At 36.4% G+C, this 22,531-nt stretch overlaps 2 protein-coding genes across 3 annotated transcripts; both read left to right on the top strand.

Annotated features, from left to right (window-relative positions):
• Nucleotides 1–1,208: 1,208 nt before the first annotated feature.
• Nucleotides 1,209–7,797, top strand: LOC117330586. 2 transcript variants are annotated; one of them, XM_033889001.1, is made up of 2 exons: nucleotides 1,209–1,829; nucleotides 6,122–7,797. In XM_033889001.1, the coding sequence occupies exon 2, from the start codon at nucleotides 6,149–6,151 to the stop codon at nucleotides 6,704–6,706; it is 558 nt and encodes a 185-aa protein (XP_033744892.1). In that variant the 5' UTR covers nucleotides 1,209–1,829; nucleotides 6,122–6,148; the 3' UTR covers nucleotides 6,707–7,797. The 2 variants fall into 2 exon arrangements, with proteins under 2 accessions (XP_033744892.1, XP_033744901.1); XM_033889010.1 differs by lacking the exon at nucleotides 1,209–1,829 and adding an exon at nucleotides 1,896–2,153.
• Nucleotides 7,798–10,175: 2,378 nt separating this feature from the next.
• LOC117330576 lies at nucleotides 10,176–15,754 on the top strand. The gene is made up of 3 exons (XM_033888990.1): nucleotides 10,176–10,295; nucleotides 12,576–13,663; nucleotides 14,461–15,754. The coding sequence occupies exons 2-3, from the start codon at nucleotides 12,645–12,647 to the stop codon at nucleotides 14,768–14,770; spliced, it is 1,329 nt and encodes a 442-aa protein (XP_033744881.1). The 5' UTR covers nucleotides 10,176–10,295; nucleotides 12,576–12,644; the 3' UTR covers nucleotides 14,771–15,754.
• The last annotated feature ends 6,777 nt before the right edge of the window (nucleotides 15,755–22,531 follow it).

Genomic DNA, 22,531 nt, shown 5'->3' with positions numbered 1-22,531 from the left:
CGACGGCGAGGGAGCGAAAACGCGAGATTGCGAAAGAGCGAAAACGCGAGAGTGCGAAAACTCGACGGCGAGGGAGCGAAATCGCGACGGCGAGAGTGTGAGATTAATCTCGCGTTTTCGCCGTCGCGTTTTCGCATTCTCGCCGTCGAGTTTTCGCTCTTTCGCTCTTTCGCGTTTTCGCTCCCTCGCCGTCGCGTTTTCGCATTCTCGCGTTTTCGTCCTAAGGTCGAGAGTGCGAGAATGCGAGATTTGATACTTGGCCCTAACGAGCCCCATACAAGACCACTGTGTCTGTATCCCCCTCAACACAGGTGAGTCTTGTCCTATCCATCCGGTACCCTCCACAGGACCGGACAGTTCCTTTGCCGGCGGAAGTAAAAGAGTTGGTGACTAATGCGATAAGAAACACTTATACATATGTAAATTACTACTAACGAGAAAAAAGATTTCCAATCAAACGTAAGACTTACGTTTAAATACACTTCGTAAGAGTTATCTCCCTGTGAGCGCTGAAACATACGCTTGACGAGAGAACTACGTAAAGAAATCTAAACGGGAGATAACTCGTCTTTATGGGACAAAAAGAAAGACAACATTAGAAATGTTTTCATGGTAAAATAATGTTTTCATTATATTAATCATAAGCTTTCACTACAAAAAAAGGTATACGAGTTCACCCACGACAAGGTACCTTTTTGGGTAACAAAAATGTTCAAACCATATTTTGATGAAATGGAAATGCTCCCAAAATGAAACTGCTACTTGTAGGTATTAAAAGTTCCTCAATTAAAACATGATTCTGTCTTTAACCATTAAACATTCTAAGTGTGTCATTTTTTCATCCTTATTTGGAAACAAATATTTTCTCCAGAAAGTCTAGATATCGAGAATATTAGCAAAACGTTGCACAAAGATCACTTATGTCAATCTTCACGGCAATCGGTTGATTATCTCCTAACCGTGTCGTATTCCCTTGAAGCATATAATTTGTATAATATAATCATAATCATGATTGCTAATTAGAAATCATATTTATACATATATGGGACGATACCATCCAAGGTACATGTAGCATTGTTCCAATTATCGATTAGTTAGTCAATATTTGTATGTTTTCAACATAAATTACTGATGAGTTGAAGTATAAATATCCTAGAGCCCCGCCAGATCGGTGAACTGCTGTGTATATAATACACAGTGCGCGTATAGAAAGAAGGGTTATTATCACTTCCTTGATATCTTATATACTGCTGACCGGAGCTTATTGTCATGTTTACTATAAGGCAATAAGTACATGTTATTGTAGGACTTTTACTTGATAACAACAGAGGGTGTGATATCGTAAAGGGACTTAATCACACCTTACACTATAATATATTTGTTAGTTAAAAAGGTAGTGGCCAAAGGTTTACCAAACTTTGGTATGCAAATAGCATTTAAAGTACAATAATGATAAAACACTCGCTAACACACCAAGGATAAGTGAATATTTACGACACAGGCCATTTATGGCGTAGACAAGGAACTGTAGACAGTACCACTGGAATGTCTCTAATGTCGTATTTTCTGTCATTTACAGGAAAGTCTCTACGTGTTGTGGACAGTCACCATGCTCATGCTAGCAGACTACCGGTGATGCTGATGTACTTTGGCTGAATATCATTATGGCTGTTCTTTAACAGATCGATGCCGAGCTTTGTGTTCTGAACATGTTCAACATAAACATTCCTATACATTTGTTTCCCACACCAGCAAGGAGCTTCCAGGCACGAGGAGGGATAGAAATGAACATATTGGCAGCTTATAGTTTGGATCGTGTGTACACAAAGGTAGGTATATGTAGGATAAGTACACCTCAAACATCACTGGGCTGGTATACCCATACGTTTTATTATGCCATGCCGTTTTATAAAACATTCCTCACTAGTGAACGGTGGGAACTCGAGTGGATGTCCTTAATGGAATCTTTCATTGATGTCACTAATCAATACACTATGCTGATATCGATGGTGTCACACAGCCAGTATCGGTGAGGAAACTGGTTGATTTCGATCGGTATCTTCTTTGAAGCGATATGTTACTTGTATGAATAGCTGCCACACACATTATTGGGGTCATGCCGTATTTGTGGAAAGGCACTGTATCGCCTAATGGTACGTTGTGTTCTCCTAAAGGTGTAGAGTTATGATGTTTTATGTATCTAAGGACGCATTGCTGTGATGTTTTATTCAGCTAAGCACATGGTTCTGTGATGTTGATTCCTTCTGAGGGTTTAGTTCTGTGATGTTATATCCCTCTGAGGTTTTAGTTCTGTGATGTGCCCCTCTGAGAGTTTAGTTCTGTGATGTTGTTTCCGTCTGAGGTTTTAGTTCTGTGATGTTGTTTCCTCTGAGTGTTAGTTCTATGATGTTGATTCCATCTGAGGTTTTAGTTCTGTGATGTTGTATCCCTCTGAGTGTTAGTTCTGTGATGTTGTATCCCTCTGAGTGTTAGTTCTGTGATGTTATATCCTCTGAGGTTTTAGTTCTGTGATGTTGTATCCCTCTGAGTGTTAGTTCTGTGATGTTGTATCCCTCTGAGTGTTAGTTCTGTGATGTTGTATCCCTCTGAGTGTTAGTTCTGTGATGTTGTATCCCCTGAGGGTTAGTTCTGTGATGTTGTATCCCTCTGAGGTTTTAGTTCTGTGATGTTGTATCCCCTGAGGGTTAGTTCCGTGATGTTGTATTCCCTCTGAGTGTTAGTTCTGTGATGTTGTATCCCTCTGAATGTTAGTTCCGTGATGTTGTATCCCTCTGAGGGTTAGTTCTGTGATGTTGTATCCCCTGAGGGTTAGTTCTGTGATGTTGTATCCCTCTGAGTGTTAGATCTGTGATGTTGTATCCCTCTGAGGGTTAGTTCTATGATGTTGAATCCCTCTGAGGGTTAGTTCTGTGATGTTGTATCCCCTGAGGGTTAGTTCTGTGATGTTGTATCCCTCTGAGGGTTAGTTCTGTGATGTTGTATCCCTCTGAGTGTTAGTTCTGTGATGTTGTATCCCTCTGAGGGTTAGTTCTGTGATGTTGTATCCCTCTCTGAGGGTTAGTTATGTGATGTTGTATCCCTCTGAGTGTTAGTTCTGTGATGTTGTATCCCTCTGAGTGTTAGTTCTGTGATGTTGTATCCCTCTGAGGGTTAGTTCTGTGATGTTGTATCCCTCTGAGTGTTAGTTCTGTGATGTTGTATCCCTCTGAGTGTTAGATCTGTGATGTTGTATCACTCCGAGTGTTTGTTCTGTGATGTTGTATCCCTCTGAGTGTTAGTTCTGTGATGTTGTACCCCTCTGAGTGTTAGTTCTGTGATGTTATATCCTCTGAGGGTTAGTTCTGTGATGTTGTATCCCTCTGAGTGTTAGTTCTGTGATGTTGTATCCCTCTGAGGGTTAGTTCTGTGATGTTATATCCCTCTGAGTGTTAGTTCTGTGATGTTGTACCCCTCTGAGGTTTTAGTTCTGTGATGTTGTACCGCTCTGAGGGTTAGATCTGTGATGTTGTATCCCTCTGAGGGTTAGTTCTGTGATGTTATATCCCTCTGAGGTTTTAGTTCTGTGATGTTGTACCCCTCTGAGGGTTAGATCTGTGATGTTATATCCCTCTGAGGTTTTAGTTCTGTGATGTTATATCCTCTGAGTGTTAGTTCTGTGATGTTGTATCCCTCTGAGTGTTAGTTCTATGATGTTGTACCCCTCTGAGTGTTAGTTCTATGATGTTGTATCCCTCTGAGGGTTAGTTCTGTGATGTTGTATCCCCTGAGGGTTAGTTCTGTGATGTTGTATCCCTCTGAGTGTTAGATCTGTGATGTTGTATCCCTCTGAGGGTTAGTTCTATGATGTTGAATCCCTCTGAGGGTTAGTTCTGTGATGTTGTATCCCCTGAGGGTTAGTTCTGTGATGTTGTATCCCTCTGAGGGTTAGTTCTGTGATGTTGTATCCCTCTGAGTGTTAGTTCTGTGATGTTGTATCCCTCTGAGGGTTAGTTCTGTGATGTTGTATCCCTCTCTGAGGGTTAGTTATGTGATGTTGTATCCCTCTGAGTGTTAGTTCTGTGATGTTGTATCCCTCTGAGTGTTAGTTCTGTGATGTTGTATCCCTCTGAGGGTTAGTTCTGTGATGTTGTATCCCTCTGAGTGTTAGTTCTGTGATGTTGTATCCCTCTGAGTGTTAGATCTGTGATGTTGTATCACTCCGAGTGTTTGTTCTGTGATGTTGTATCCCTCTGAGTGTTAGTTCTGTGATGTTGTACCCCTCTGAGTGTTAGTTCTGTGATGTTATATCCTCTGAGGGTTAGTTCTGTGATGTTGTATCCCTCTGAGTGTTAGTTCTGTGATGTTGTATCCCTCTGAGGGTTAGTTCTGTGATGTTATATCCCTCTGAGTGTTAGTTCTGTGATGTTGTACCCCTCTGAGGTTTTAGTTCTGTGATGTTGTACCGCTCTGAGGGTTAGATCTGTGATGTTGTATCCCTCTGAGGGTTAGTTCTGTGATGTTATATCCCTCTGAGGTTTTAGTTCTGTGATGTTGTACCCCTCTGAGGGTTAGATCTGTGATGTTATATCCCTCTGAGGTTTTAGTTCTGTGATGTTATATCCTCTGAGTGTTAGTTCTGTGATGTTGTATCCCTCTGAGTGTTAGTTCTATGATGTTGTACCCCTCTGAGTGTTAGTTCTATGATGTTGTACCCCTCTGAGGGTTAGATATGTGATGTTGTATCCCTCTGAGGGTTAGTTCTGTGATGTTGTATCCCTCTGAGGTTAGATATGTGATGTTGTATCCCTCTGTGGGTTAGTTCTGTGATGTTGTATCCCTCTGAGTGTTAGTTCTGTGATGTTGTATCCCTCTGAGTGTTAGTTCTGTGATATTGTATCCCTCTGAGGGTTAGTTCTGTGATGTTGTATCCCTCTGAGTGTTAGTTCTGTGATGTTGTATCCCTCTGAGGGTTAGTTCTGTGATGTTGTATCCTTCTGAGGGTTAGTTCTGTGATGTTGTATCCCTCTGAGGGTTAGTTCTATGATGTTGTATCCTTCTGAGGGTTAGTTCTGTGATGTTGTATCCCTCTCAGTGTTAGTTCTGTGATGTTGTATCCCTCTGAGGTTTTAGTTCTATGATGTTGTATCCTTCTGAGGGTTAGTTCTGTGATGTTGTATCCTTCTGAGGTTTTAGTTCTATGATGTTGTATCCTTCTGAGGGTTAGTTCTGTGATGTTGTATCCTTCTGAGGTTTTAGATCTGTGATGTTGTATCCCTCTGAGGGTTAGTTCTGTGATGTTGTATCCCTCTGAGTGTTAGTTCTGTGATGTTGTATCCCTCTGAGTGTTAGTTCTGTGATATTGTATCCTTCTGAGGTTTTAGTTCTGTGATGTTGTATCCCTTGGAATGTTAGATCTGTGATGTTGTATCCCTTTGAAGATTAGATCTGTGATGTTGTATCCCTCTGTATTTTTAGCTTTGTGTTCTTGGGACCTTTTTCCTCACAAATGGTGTAGTTTTGTGTGTCATTACATATTGATTATATAGATAATGCATCTCAAGGTTTCGTAATTTTGGTGGTCTTTTACCTGGGGATTGTTTGATCCTACAAGTAACTGCTCAATGAAATCAACACAAATTATTAAGGATACATACCCTAACGGGGTTGTACATCATCATTATGTTCTGCAAACATAAGCTCTCTATTCCCAAGCACGTGTAGTAAACCCTGTAATATTTACTCGTGTTTTATCGACAACCCCCTCGACAACGTAAAATCTCGCTTGACTAATGGTCGCCTATTATGTAGATTGGCTGGTATACTGTATTTATGGATGCTTGGTGTTTCAGGTATTATTGACCTACTGTTCTACCATACTCCCTTGACTATAATATGTGATACTGTCAGAGGCTATATTGCGTATCGACCCTGAGATTCCTGGTAAATGTCAAAGCATCCAGATTAATAATTTAACGCATACATATTTTGACACTGTAACTGTTGCTCAATGAAATGTTATAAACTTTTGTATACCTAATCTGCGATTGTTTCAGTTGATTAACGATTGATAATGCTTGCAATGACTCAAATGTACTTCTGCATCTTTCTTTGGTATTTGCAGATAGTTGCGTGAGTATGGGTCATTACAATGAAATCTTCAACATTTCAAACGGATGAAGCTGTCGATCTGCACGTAGCGTGGTTAATACAACGTCAACGGCAGAAACAAATAGAGAAACGAAAGGGTGTTGGATCTGTCATTTTTGTCACTGGAATCCCATTGGCTATCGTGGGATTTGCAATGTCCCTTGTAGCATACTCAGAAATAGTGGGGAAAGACACGATTCCTGCCTTCCGGATCAGTGGCCCTGTGTGTCTCGTAGTAGCATTCGTTCTATTCTTAGTTGGAGCCCTTCTGGCAGAAGTGCTCACAATCAGACGAAATCGAAAACAACAATATGAGATTGAGAGTATCGAACTTCAATCAGAATTCCTGCAGGACAAGGAGAATATCAGTGAAGAGGACAGTAGTATTGAGGAGATGACTAGAGAAAGTGTAAGGCGGAGTGGCGACGAGACGTTATTTCAGCAATTTAAACGCAGTTCTAGCGTCATAAGTGAATCTCTAGTGAACATGTTGCCGTCACGGAACTGTAAAATAGAGCCTCATGAGTGCGAGGACATCCAGCGGTGTGAGGATGTATAGAAGTATTAGGTCATCAAGCAGTCTCAGGACGTCTAGCGGTACGAGATCATTCAGCAGTACAAGGACATTCAGTGGTGTGAGGATGTCTGGCAGTGTTAGGATGTCTAGCAGTGTAAGGACGTCTAGCAATGTAAGGACGTACGTCTAGCAATGTTAGGATGTCTAGCAATGTTAGGATGTCTAGCAGTGTTAGGATATCTAGCAGTGTTGGGATGTCTAGCAATGTTAGGATGTCTAGCAGTGTAAGGACGTCTAGCAGTTAGGAACGTCTAGCAGTGTAAGGACGTCTAGCAGTGCGAGGTGCAATGGTGTCAACATGTATGAGCGGACATTATGATTTGAGAACTATTGAGATAGTAACTGCTAGTGTGTTTGTTTTTCGACTGTGTAAGTTTTCATTGGTGCGATATGTGGTATTGATAAAAGTGTATGTAAAAAGGTCGTTTTTACGTTGATATAAGATTTGTGTGTTTTGATGTATAAGCATATCAGTGAGTCATGTTTATATTGAATTAAACGATAATGTTGAGCTATTATCTTATTTGTATTAATGACAACAATAACCTTCAGCTCAGTTGGTGTAATGATATAAGGTGCAGGTGAACTTGTTAAATTTGTCAAAGTAACCTATATAATTAAGATTTTTGAAGTGCGTAATAATGAAATATGCTTCAGCTTGTAATAGTTTTTTATGTGAGAGATGGAATACATTATAAACAGTAATGTGTAAAATCTCCGGATACTACATTGTGTATAACGCTGTGTGCGATATTGCTGTTTTTTTTACTACAAATGTATGAAATTGTATGCTAGAAAAAGGAGCTTCGTGTGGCGTATGTAAGGTTTGGATGCCAATTGGAGAGTTTTCCATGCTTAAAGCAAAAAGCAATATATATGGTATATTTGGTTATATTTCTCGAATACCCATCATACGTTGGTATCACAATTATAAAAGGGCTATTTGTTATTTGTTTAATACAGTTCGTATCTGTATTTAAACAATGAAATATGTACGCTTACTGTAGATATGGAAATTGCAGGACGTGCAATATCGACTGTTCAAATGTAACAATATATGTGTTGTACACGTCTCCCAGCGTTGTGTTTTATCTACACGATCAACAAATTAAATACCAATTGGCATTTTCAAATTAACTGACATTATAACACTAGTTGACAATATAACACTAATTGGCATTATAACACTAATTGGTATCATACCATTAATAGGTATTATAACACTAATTGACAATTTAACACTTATTGACATTATAACACTAATTGACATTATACCACTTATTGGCATTATAACACTAATTGACATTATAACACTTATTGGCATTACACTAATTGGCATTATAACACTAATTGATTCACGCTCTTGTCAATATACCTAATTAACCCTACATCGAAAGAAAATATTCGATATCATACTACATGTAACAAAGTACAAACTGTTAACAGTTTTGTCGTCATATGGTGAAATCTCTGCCACCGTTCATTGAAGTAAATAACACAAATACTACATATTCAGCTAGTTGCACAATGAGGTCACAAGGAATTTATTATACCACTTTGATCTTTGGTAATAGAACGATATCACTAGGGGTTCTTTTAATACGCACGAAAGACAAAAGACTCTAGATTCAATGCAAAATTGCTATTTAGGTTTTTAATATAATAACCCTCCGTGTAAGATAAAGAAACACACTCAAACCTTTTTAAAGGGCATCAATAAAAATGGCATGTCCATCTTTAGTTCGAAATTGTCAATAAAGTACCTCGTATAAAGCAACAGGAGTCAAAATGTGAAGAAAACTATGACTCTAACTCAAAATCGGGGTTTCTTTGGCAAGGTGTGAACGACAGAAAGAATTACAAGCATCACACTTCATGTTTTGATTAAAATGATCCTCAGCGAAAAAATATGTTTGTAGGATTTTATCTCTTTGGATTGCCCACTATTTAATTACATACTCATCTTAAATATGGCATCCACATATGAGCCGATTGATCTTAATTCATGCAATTAATTAACAATCCGTTTATAGTAATGATCATAGATTAACAATCCATGGATAATAATAATCAATTAACCATCCGTAGATAATGATAATCAAGTAACCATCCGTAGATAATAATAATACTCAATTAACCATCCATAGATTATTATAACCAATTAATCATGAGTAGAGCATAATTATCAAGTTACCATCCGTACAAAAATTATAATCAAGTTACCATCCGTAGATGATGATAATAATCAAGTTACCATCCGTAGATGATAATAATATCCAAGCTACCATCCGTAGATGATAATAATAATCAAGTTACCATCCGTAGAAAATTATAATCAAGTAACCATCCGTATATTAAAATAATAATCAATTAACCATCCGTAGATAATTATACTCAAGTAACCATCCGTAGATAATCATAGTAATCAATCAATCATCCGTAGATAATAATAATACTCAATTAACCATCAGTAGATATCTATTATACTCAATTAACCATCTGTAGATATCTATTATAATCAATTAACCATCAGTAGATATCTATTATAATCAATTAACCATCTGTAGATATCTATTATAATCAATTAACCATCTGTAGATATCTATTATAATCAATTAACCATCTGTAGATATCTATTATAATCAATTAACGATCAGTAGATATCTATTATAATCAATTTACCATCTGTAGATATCTATTATAATCAATTAACCATCAGTAGATATCTATTATAATCAAGTAACCATCAGTAGATATCTATTATAATCAATTAACCATCAGTAGATATCTATTATAATCAATTAACCATCCGTATATATCTATTATAATCAATTAACCATCAGTAGATATCTATTATAATCAATTAACCATCAGTAGATATCTATTATAATCAATTAACCATCCGTAGATATCTATTATAATCAATTAACCATCAGTAGATATCTATTATAATCAATTAACCATCTGTAGATATTAATAATAATCAATTTACCATCTGTAGAAAATAATAACAATACTGAAGTCAATTAATTAACATTTTGAAGATAAAATAATCAATTAACCACCCGTCGATAATGATATTTGATTAACCAATAGTATGAAATAAAAATTGATTAATCATATCATGTACATTTATGTTTTACATTCTAGCAATACAGAGTTGTTGGCTGACTACAATAAATCTCCCAAGAGAAGTGCGGGCGATACATCGACGCGATATACATTGTATGTGTTGTCTGGTCAGAGATCAAAATAATGATTCCCCAAGGTACCGCTACAATATAACATCGTCCGTAACCCACACACATCAATAGTCTAATTCCTGTCCTCATCAATAATAATTAGACTTGGACCGAGCTGAAACACACGCTATCCTTGGAGTTGCTTATCTTTAGCATGTGGACAGGTAAACCTTATATACACGTATTTTCTGCCTGTTTAAACATGAAGGGTATTTCCCCTGTTCCGGGTCATTGACGTGCTATATACAACTCTTGGTTTGTATCAAACGTCTTACGTGTGTACAAGATGGCGAAGGTTGTTGGATATTCACTCACTGTTGTATATGCAGGTAAGATTCGGTCATACTGGGTATATCTCGTTAGTCTAAGGATAACTCCGTCTTCTAAGCTTTCGTTTGAAGCGTTTCTATGTTACAAAGTCCTCTTGTTCTACGTAGTATCGTGGACGTGAATGACACCTTGAGTTAGCTGTAATACCCGGTATATACATCCAGGTAACCTAGTTATAAGCAGTATATCATTTATGTTTGGGAGAAAAGAACAATTGAAATTTCCACAATTTTACTGATATTTGATTTAATATTAACGAACTAAATATATCGCAAAGGCTGTAAATAAACAATGTAAATTATGGAACGTGGGAGATTTAAATTAGATTTAGAAACTACCTTAATGTGGTTGGACCACCCAGGCTGCCATGGTCCTAGAGGTAGACCTTTACCCGTAGACTCGTTGTCGGGTGGTTTACCAGAAATATCATATTACCACGGGTTGCCTGGAGTCTTTTTAGACGCAGAATTATACGACACAGGGTTGGGGTGATATAGTTTTTACATGGAGGGGGTAACCATCCGGTGTCTAGATATGAAAAGATACCATCATACACTGTTAAACTGACAAAATAGTAGGGTATATTATATCATATATACAGAGGGGGAGAATTATGTTAACCGAACGCCGACAGCTGTGGCTCAGACCAGTAGGCGTCCGGGAGGAAGGAAGCCCGTCATAGAAATGAGATATCCTGCTATTGACATCTCTGTTAATTTGATACTGGTGCACGAGGTATTGTAATACTGTTTAAATCTGAGCCTCAACAATACATTTTTTTGGTTTAAAATCAATAATGGAAATAATCTCATTGTTTAGTGACTTTTATGTTATTACTTAGTTTTCAATTTCGTTATATTAGGAACTAACCGATATAAATACGTGTAGTTAAAATATTACACAGTACGGTTTGATTCTTAGATCTTGTTAAGAATAGTTTAAAAAATGTTAATAATATCTACATTTGTAACCAATATGAACCCCAGTGTAAGCTTATGTGTCACCTTATATTTTATTTATTATATTGACAGTGTACTTTTCTTCTATAGTATCGCCTAACTTAATCAGCCCTCACTATGTGGAAGCATAAGGTGCTCATGAGGCGATAACGTTATTGAAATTCTTCTAGTTTAACGAATCGTAATAACTAATAGATTATCCATTACTATTTCAACAAATGCATTTAAAGTACCATGATCCAATCAGTATCAATGCAACATTAATCATCACATAATCAACCAATCATAGTCATTTGTTCTTATTCAGTTGGGACCAGGCAAGTCATTTGATTGGTCAATATAGATACTTTTCAACAGTATAACTACAATTGTCAGCTCATGAAAGTCTGTATGTATATCGACACTGGACCGCTGACCCTAGTAGAGATAAAAAATAATATCTCTTTTGATATTACTACATTCATGTATATGGATTCTACATTGTATTTCATGTCTGTCAAATTGACCAATATTTCTCAAGTTACATCCGCGTTGCCTGTAAACTCAATGTGTGAGAATATGGCCGCGATATATTCAAAATTTAAACACATCGGTTTTATCCACATTACAACTAAATTTTAGCCAATTAGTATCAATTTAATCTAATGCATCACCTAATTTTCCTATCAGAATAAGAATAAAAATTCGTTTTTCCTTTAATAACAATTCACTACCAATATGAAATATCGAAAAATTAATAAAGCAATCGTTACATATAGAAATATCGTCATGTATTTTCAACAAACTGAAAGAAACACACAACCCTGTCCCATTAATGTTTGATAGGATAGTATCGACCGTTGCATCTTAGCTCAGAGTTATATGGGTAGGACGCTCCTAACGGGATCAACAGGTCTCTGATTCTGTACTGTAGGTGTCATAAACGGCTTCCTACTGATGTCAGAACAACATACACAATGAATTATTCCCGTGGAATTTGTTAAAGGCTGTATAGCGAAAATAGAACTCCTATGACAATCAACCTTTAAATGTTGTGTTGTAAAACGTTAATACCTACCTGTTGTTAGTTAATGCACTATTAACATGATATGTGTATTGGAAATAACACATAGTAGTTTGGTGTTTTCTTTATTTCAAATCTAGTGTGTATTGTTGTCTTCTCACTATATGCAATACCTTTGCATTTAATGAATAATTTTATATCTGAACACAAATGAGTATGAACCAGTCTTTGATCAAACTGCATACAAAACTCTGCAACGATGAACATGGTGTTTTTAGAAGATTGAATTATCAGGAATTTTGCTATTATTGTTGTAGGTACAAATACTTTGGGGCAATGGTATGACTTGGATACATAAAAACTTATAATATAAATCCGTCGGCAAAATGGATGAGGCTGACAAGAAGAAGTACTGGAATAGCCAGATTAAGGGTATGCTTGGACCATGTATGATCACATTCGCCATTCCGTTGACAGTTCCAGGATTAACGATTACATTGGTAGCGTTTAGTGAAGATACGACTTTTGAAACGTACGGTGTTCTTCATATTGTCGGCATTTTATTCCTCGCAACAGCCATTATACTGTTGATTCTAGGATGTATGCTTAGAATGCTTTGGAAACCTTTTATCGGACCAGACGTTGAAATACATTTAACTCCACTGCAGTCCGTCACGAGTTTGCGAAAACATAAAAAGGAAACTCAACAAATGAAAATGAATAATATTTATTCCGGTGCTAGAGTGGGGCCTCAACAACAGTTGCCCAGGGATGAATCGAGATACCAGGAGAGTTATCCGACAGGGGGACGAGCTTCAATAGTTGGGCTGACGACAGGAAACGCTTCAAAACAAACGGAGGAAATTTCTCATGGGACACGTCAGAAAGAAGAAAGACAAAACAGATCGAGTACTACAAACAATAGACGAAGTTCTGGAGATTCTGGTCGAAAGAACAGACGTTTATCCAGATCTTCTATTGTGCAAGACGATTTGCAAGGCGATTCGTCAGTAGAAGGAACAGGAAGCGAGTCTGAGTCAGCAAAGTGTATGAAAAAACACAAGAGGAAGAGATCATTGAGTTCCCAAGGTAGAGGCGAAAGTAAACATACACATGATGGAAAATTGGATGAGACATTTCCTTTAGAGACGTCGACATCTAATAAACGTTTAGCAAAGGCACCTGATGGAGAAACATGTTTGGATGAAATTCAGCAGTGGCGTCAAAAGAAGAAATCCAAGCAGAAGGCTATGATGAAAACGACAGACACTGGGGTAGTGAATGCTGCCAGTGACCTTGACGATACACTCATGTCACGACCTCTTCCCAAACTCCAACTGAACGAACGGTCATTGTCTTCAAATCTCGAAAATGGCAGTTCAACAGGCGATGAGGCTAACTCTGGGTAAGATTACCTTAGCTTACGCAATAATGTATACGTATGAAGAGTTGAAGCATAATCTATAACACCATTGCTAAAATCCATATGTTTCTTAAACGATATCAATCAGGCATATCATATAACATTCCTACGGATGTATCATGTACCAAGAGGACGTCAAATAAACTTTTTTTTTTTTTTTGTATTACCAACTTCCAACGGCTTGTACTTTTCTTCCCTCTTCTGTCTACTCTTTATCTCGTTGCCCTGTGTCATTCCGATGGCGTACCTCTCATGTACCCTAATGTGCCACTGGCTGCTACGATAAACTATCTAACGTATCTGTTTGTGCAGGTTTTACTACTAAAACCAACAATTTCCTAGAAATCCGTTCAGTATATGTGTAACTGTACCTCTGAATGATATCTGAGATAATCTCTAGATCGCCAGCTAAAATAATAGTCAAAATAGATTACTCTTCCTTCGTTCATTCACTTAATGTTAGAAAGATCATTATGCTTTAGCTAAGAAAACACGGCCCTTCTTCTGTCTAATGAGAGTTGTCGTTCATGGCAACCGTCTGATGTGATTTCTTGATTGCTTTCTTGCATGATATACGCTAGATTTTAACAGCGGAACGTGAAAATCGTACCGTAACGGCTCTTATTCAGTAAAGAAAGCGATGCCATGTTTTATTATTGATGTAATTGTTAATAACATTGTAATTACATTGTAAATATAGTACAGGATCTGCAAATTTATCACAAACGATCTTACTATCTTTTACTATAACACTATCACAATATTTTACATTACAATAGGCATTCTGCTCGATCGTCACATCAAAGTTTACTTCAACATGACGCTTTATTGGAAAAGAAGAAACGGCGGAAGAAGAAACGGACATCAAAATCTGTAAAGAAAAATGGTTCCAATGACCATGTCAGTGATGCCAAACCGCCCCGTGTGTTACCGCCCGTTCTTAGAGGACGTCACCGATCTCTGAGTGACGGTGACTACCAGTCAAATGAGCTCTCACATCAACAGTCGGCGTCAAGTGATTCCATCAATAGTTTAGGATCGGCAGATTCAGTTCTGGCTCAGTACACTTCAAGGAACCCGGATGTTTAGAACAAATCAATTAGCATTTATCTAAATTTGAATTACTAGTATTCATAATGAGCATGTTGTAAGTGTAGTCAAACCTGTTAAAAGACCACTCAAAGGAGGAGGGTGAGAGTGGCCTTTATGGACAGGTGACCGCTATATAGATAACTATTAATAGTATAACCGACACATGAAACCTTTATAGACGCGTCAATTATTCGGTAAATTGCAAACATATTGATGTCAATAAGTGAACGAGGAAATTCTGGGTAAGTGTATCAGAGTGTCGTGAAATATGTTCGGCAAAACAAAGTATAAAGATAACACAATGTTTTGTCGATTTTTATCTTGAAAGATTCGCTATTTTTTCTACGTGCTTTGGTAAACAACACTGCAGGCATGCATTTTTTTGTATGTATGTACATTAAATATCGTATACAAGTCTAGAAAATCCAGGGGGCGTAACTTCAAATAAGTAATGCTTTCAGTATATTCCGTCCAGTGTTGTGAGAGTTACGCCCCCTCATTTTGGATTTCAGTGTGCAACGCCATGAAACATTTGTCCCAAAATTAGTATTATTTGAATTGTTTTAAATGATTTTGTCGTAATTTTTTTCTTCCCCTGGCTGTTGTTTGCATGAAAGACACATTAAAAGTCACTACATATGACGTGCAATATTTGGACAATCTATGGGACGTAATTTGTATCTCATACACTGATAAAATGAAAGGCCGTGGTAAGTCTAGCTTTCACACAAGATGATTATGTATGAGGGGTTGTATAAGCAATTATATACAGTTTTTACAAAATCCAGCGGCGAATCTCAGATATAAATATATAGGCAAAGGTAGCATTGATTATTTATTATTTATGCTTAAGGAATACCCAGTGAAATTAAGGCACCAGTCAAAACATTTAAGGAAATGGTGTAGCATTTACCATTAACATTGTTTTCCTAAAAGTGATGTCATATATAAGCGCGTAACATTTTTTTTTTTTTTTTTTTTTTAGAAAAAAGTGTATTTTTTATGTTACATGTAGTATGGCTTTATTTTATTCACACAAGAATGGCATATTTTATTTTGTTACTTTCACAATGTCTTACGAATCCGTCCACGTATATACGTATATACCATGTATTATGCTATTTTATACCCAAACATGGACATTGACCATTTGCAAAAACATCTTACATGTACCTCTTATTTTATATTTTCGTAAGAATTTACTAAACACATGTCCTGGTTCACCCAGTTGTTGTGTAAGAGTGCGGATTGTTTCAGGACAAATCAATATCTTGATAGTTGCCAAAATATATGATATATCGACAATCTCAGAAAAAATAGCTTTTCAGTGTTCAGCCTTCATTTAACGTTTAGATCTGATCGGCAATACCATTTTATATCACCTTAGCACATTTTCGCTGTCCTGATGTTACTTTCACATTTCGGTATTGAGAAAAAAATAACTCACGGAATTTAAGCTAGATTAGTACTTACAACTTAGCTGATAGTTTTTGTTTCTAGTACATTATAAAGTCGAAGGTTGAACTTAAAATACAAGCTTGAGATAATACTATATTATGACCACTTTCTCTATTTATAGCTTAACTGTGATATGATTATGACTGTTCGTGTGTTGTGTTTTCCTATATTATGGTGTATATTTTAATCTTTTTTTTTATCTTGCACGTATCTCGTTAAGAAAATTGAAACATGTATAGTGTGAAGATGATGTTTCACAAACATTCAGAAGCAATCATTAACAAGATATGTAACATTAGAACTTTACAAACCTAGGTATACTGCATATTTCACCAATACATAGGCATTATATTGCAGTTTTGACGGTTCACCTAAATACGCATTTAAGGTGATATCAAATGAAAATTATTTATAAGACGTTAAATAGTCAACAAGTTAAAAAAAATCCTTTCATTATGATATTTATTTGGAGGATACAAAACATTGTAAGCAAACAAGCAGCTCACGTGGCTTACGGAGATATACACATACAGATATTTCTGTTGTTATCTTGTACTGCATTATCATCATTTGTTATTCCTTTTAAGAGGAAGCAAGTTGATGACAGAGGTCAGCATAATCGGGTTCCTGTTATAATCGCTAACGTACTGGGCCCAGCTGTTCAAAAGGTGATAAGCTTAATCACTTGATTAGTGAAAATTACATTTCTCATTTTCTGCAAAACCTGTGAGTATATTATCTTTAAACTATGTCAGTTGGAAGAGAACTAAGAATTACAGAATTTCATAAAGTTTTGTCAAGTTAGTTCTACCAGAAATTATCATATTAAGATTTGAAAAAATGTTGTTAAAATGTGATTAGCCTGATCACCTTTTGAACAACTGTGCCCTGGTAGTATTACATATGTAGTAGGTTGTATTCATTTATGTTACATTAATTAATGTCTTCAATAACACAGACTTTAACAGGCCAAACGTAGCTTTGTTTATTTACTGAAACGTTAGTTTTGATTGTTTATAATCGGAGACTTGTTTATACCATGACGTATAAGAATATATGCAATCATCATTATGAAATGTAAATATTGTTTTTTTTAATTGTTTCATGTTTCACTTAGTTCGAGGACAGAAAAATCTCGAAGAAATAAATATCTTGAAAACAAAATTGCATAATTCCTCTTCAAATGTCGATGACATCATGGTCAATTAAACCATTGAAAAGAAAACCTTGACAGTCTTCTATTTTGATGGTTTATTTGTTTGAAAAGAAAAACAAAGGTTTCTGTAACGGACACATGAGGTCTATTACACATCAGTTAACTACCTTAAGTATGTCGGAGTTACCTCCCATATGTCGTAAGCAATCTATAATGTACATACTGTCGGGTCATCACAAACCTATTATTTGTAGAAAACGAGAAATTGTATACATCACCCAAACAATTACATTTGCTGTAGGCATCACATTAAAAAAAAAAATTTTAAATCAGTTTTGTGAGTTTTGTTTCTGATTACTGTACGTATTAGAAGTTTGAACGTTCTTATAAGGATTCACCAATGTGATTTAATTGTTGTGTTTGTACTGGTTAAATGATACACATGGAATCTTAACCTTAGTCTTTGTAGCCTCACACTGATTTTGTCAGTTGTCTCCTTAAGACTCTTCTCCCAGACGCTGTCTGCCTCAGTTCTACGACAAAGGCCATAATAATGACCATCCATGTGGTGTTGTCTTACACGTCATAGCCAGTAACCGTAGTCCTCGGACACACAGATTAACGTGTGGTGTCCTATACCTCCCACAATGTACACTGATTTGTGGTACTTTGCCTTCCAACTCAGACCAACACTGTACAGTCTCTGTTGACAATGCTGTCTTCCGGCTTCTATCCTTTTTCACATAATATGTTATTCCACGGTTTCCCGGAATACTGTCAATAGCATTACCATGCCACGACGTCCATTTACTAAGTCGTGTGGATTCTCCCCAGTGATCTAAAACACCGAGACGTACCTTTACCCTCAAAATAAACAGTTTAACGAAATCGAATGTAACTTTTGATTTAAAATCGCATTTTTTCTCTCAAAACCCCTCCGATACGTTGGAATAAGAATTCCAATACAAAAAGAAGATCAATAATATGTACATGTACCACAGACCTAGTAAAAAAAGTTTTTCTTCTGTAATAAAGAAATTCACTATAACGACTCTTCAATGTCAGTCACTTATCTCGATCTTAACAGCCATATTTCAATCAAGGTCTTTGATAGCGTGATGATTTCAATATCACAATTGCTATTTTTCCATTTTCAAATAGTAACACCATTGCTGCCACTACCTTGTGTTCACATGTCCCAGTTGCTGTAGCTTCAGGAGCTTGTTCCCATTACCGCGATTTCCGTGACAGATTCCAACTACTGACGGAGAAATTAACAACACAAGGTTTCGAAAGATATAGCTTGATGCAAACTGTGTGAGAGTTTAATGGTCGACATCAAGATCTTATTTGTTAATATTATATTGTCTTACCCGATATGAAGTCAGACATGTTAAATGCTAGTTGATATGGTTAGTGGTTCCATTGTCACTACCGTTAGTTCTCATTTTAAGAATGTGATATCATCCGGATTTTACCTATTAGTGTATGGCGGGTGTCATCGTGACCTATAATTGTATGGCGGGTGTCGTCGTGACCTATAATTGTATGGCGGGTGTCATCGTGACCTATAATTGTATGGCGGGTGTCGTCGTGACCTATATTTGTATGGCGGGTGACGTCGTGACCTATAATTGTATGGCGGGTGACGTCGTGACCTCTAATTGTATGGTGGGTGACGTCGTGACCTATATTTGTATGGCGGGTGACGTCGTGACCTATAATTGTATGGCGGATGTCGTCGAGGTAGCAGAAGACGCTTACTCTTCCGAACACATGGTCTTCGATAAAATCGAAATGTTTGCTCCCTTTATTGATTTTAAGTTTGAATCATGCTTAAGCATTAAAACCAGCAGACAAATAATAAAAGGGGCAGTAAAACCAGCAAACAAATAATAAAAGGGGCAGTAAAACCAGCAGACAAATAATAAAAGGGCAGTAAAACCAGCAGACAAATAATGAAATGGGCAGTAAAACCAGCAAACTAACAATAAAAGGGGTTGTAAACTCGGTAGACTTAGCTCAAGGGGGCATAACAATTTTCTATATGATGAATTGAATTTAATATTTCATCAAAATATTCCCTTTTTGTGATTTTTTCGGTGTGAAAGCACAAATTGATTAATTAGGATATTTGGAGATGGCTATTAAGACGGTGTTATTACACTCGTCTACGTGTTAATTAGTTGACAGGTAGCAATAACGATAGGATAACTATGTTAGATTATACGTTGATAGGTACAAACATATTTCCTACAGTATGAATAACGCATTATCGAAAGTTTGATCATTCACCCAGATCCAAACTTTGACTAGTGAACCGAAACATGACAAGGTAGTAATAACATTTCAATAAATAAATAATAAGAAGCATGCTCAGGATCAAGGTCACGTTCTTCAATACTCTAATGAGGAAATAAAAACCCTCAATTACAAAGGGAAAACCATACATCAGTTCTATTACTATAACAACAATGAAAAATAGCAGATGGTTTTGTTTGCAAATTTTATAAAAAAAAAAAAAAAAAAATCTTGTTCAACCATGTAATCTCATCGCGCTTCCAACGTTCTTCTTTAGTTCATATGTAGACAGGTGAGTTGATTGTGATTTGATGGTGATAGGTTGTGGACGAACTACTGAGAGTGTATGGCGCATTTTAACGTTTTCAAGTACATAGTCAGCCTAGGTAGCTTTCGATATTTTTCCTTTCCCAATATTTTTTCATCTTTATCTATCGTTCATTGTATATTCCGACATATCACACACACATATCTATTTTGTTATGCCAAAAGTTATTCGGTACGGTTCGTAACAGTTTTTGTGTCGCTAATCACGCATTCCAGTATAAGGGATTCGTTAGTGTTATCAATGACAATGGACAGGGTTATCAGAACGGCCTTGATAACGGACGACACACGTGTATTGTAATAAGTGTCCAATCAATACTGAGTTCCTAATAATATGTTAATAACTTCGCCAATAGCTTACAAAAAAATAAAATAAAACAGACAAAGCCTGACAACAAAATATTTTATATTTGGCAAACCTTCCGTAAATGATTCCAAACCAAGTAACTTGATAAGTAAAGAATGGCTTTAAAACTTAGTTTGTTCATTGACGATCTTTAGAGAAGTAGACGTATACGATACACCTATAATACCCTTCCAACAAAGACAAATGTCCAACCGCAATGGAATTACAACCCGTGCTATAAAAACAACGATGGCGTAGGTACAAAAATAAAGCAGCCTCAATATCTACTCGTTTATACCGCCTAACACTATTTGTCATTCCGTAAAAGAAAAACAGCGGGTTTTGAAAATTTAGATAAAATATGTATGTGGCAACATTACAATATATATCCCGAGTGTACTTCCTTTTGTACCTTAACGTCTACCACTGAACTACTACTGACAACACGTACAGAGACAATGAGGACTGCACATGACTTACACGTTAAATACATACTGTATTATCACGATAAAACAGCACTGAGGCGTTAATATAACCATGGAAAACGTTCCATCCTCGCTGTAGTTTACCTGGTCAAATGTAATTGGTTAATCTTTAGCATCATACATCGCTGTAGTTTACCTGGTCAAATGTAATCGGTTAGTCTTTAGCATACATCATCGCTGTAGTATATGATAATGATAGGTACATGTAGACTCTGGAATGAATAGTTTCCATGAATAATCGTTAAAATGACAAATTTAAGACATATCAACACCACGATAATTCTACAATATGAGATAAAGCGCGATTCTACAAACCATACATACATTAAACATACTTTGACAATATGTCATTGTTACACGCCTAAATCAGTGATTAAAATCAAACATCAAATGACGTTTGGAATAGGTTATCAACTGGCATACGAAGGAAACCATCTTGGTGACAACCGTGGAATAACTGTCCATTACCTATTATGATTAATTTACACATATTAGGCTGGCTTGTTACTCGAGTCATGCTAATTCCTACACACCAGCTTTAAGTTACCATATACATGTAGCATCGTTTGAGTCAGTGTCCTTAGTGGCAAGTTCTTTAGGGCATTTTTTAAAACGATTTTTTAAATTTCAATAGGCCGAATTGTTCCGCTCTGACAGCTGTTATAATTGTACTATAAAAGCAGATGTTTCAAGCAATTTAAATACATGCATTCCCCAAATCGACTTTTCTCAAGCATTACTGCAACGATCATGGCCGATTCAATGTAACTCACATAGTACCGGAATAAAACAACATTTAATAGAATATCACCTTTTTTTTATATAAATAATAGATGCTATTAATGTCGCACCATGATGATTTGATTGGTATCCTTCAAATGTTTCCCCAGCTGTAGCAGTTTCCGGTAAAGTGATACGGCTGTGTGCCGATTCACTAATATAAGTATTTAATAGATTACCAAGACATAAACTCTTCGTTTTATGTTCCAGGTTATGTGTTGTAAACACACAATAACTACTAGATACCTGTATGACTTGGCACACTGTACAGACTCTATTTACATTTCCGTTTCCTTTCATGTAAAATAAACACAACCCGTTTCTTACTATATTTCAAAAAGTGTTTTTAAAATACTATTGAAAAGAAAAAAAGAGATAATTTAAAATTCGCAATAAATAATCGGCATTCTCTTCACTCTCCTTTAGAGTGCGCGTAAACAGTTGGTCAATATAATCTATTGACACGTTTACACTATATCGGATACATATGGACGTTGTATAGGTGTGCGGGAGTGTCGGGACAGCAGATCAAGCTCTTCCTTTAACAATACAATCTCATAAAGGTTACCATGATAGACCGCAATGTGGATAATGTCAGCTCGGGTTATAAATATTTACCTGAACGCAATCATGCTTGAATATGACTATCTAGACGACTAAATTATACATTCTATTTAGATACCTGCCCAGTGTCAATTAAACAAATTGGTGTACTTTATAATATTAATTCAACAACATGACAACATTTTCGTCATTGTTTGTTAGGGGGAAATAAAACCGATTTTATTTTTTATTTCATCATCTGAGGTTCATTTTTGCATGCGCATATGTTCTGAAATTGGGTAAATCTAATTCGCTAATAGCACATAATGTTAAGGTACAAGGGTAAACCAAATTGTATTACA

This window comes from Pecten maximus, chromosome 1, assembly GCF_902652985.1.
Source record: "Pecten maximus chromosome 1, xPecMax1.1, whole genome shotgun sequence".
Taxonomy (NCBI): domain Eukaryota; kingdom Metazoa; phylum Mollusca; class Bivalvia; order Pectinida; family Pectinidae; genus Pecten; species Pecten maximus.
This window is presented reverse-complemented; position numbering and strand designations above follow the sequence as displayed.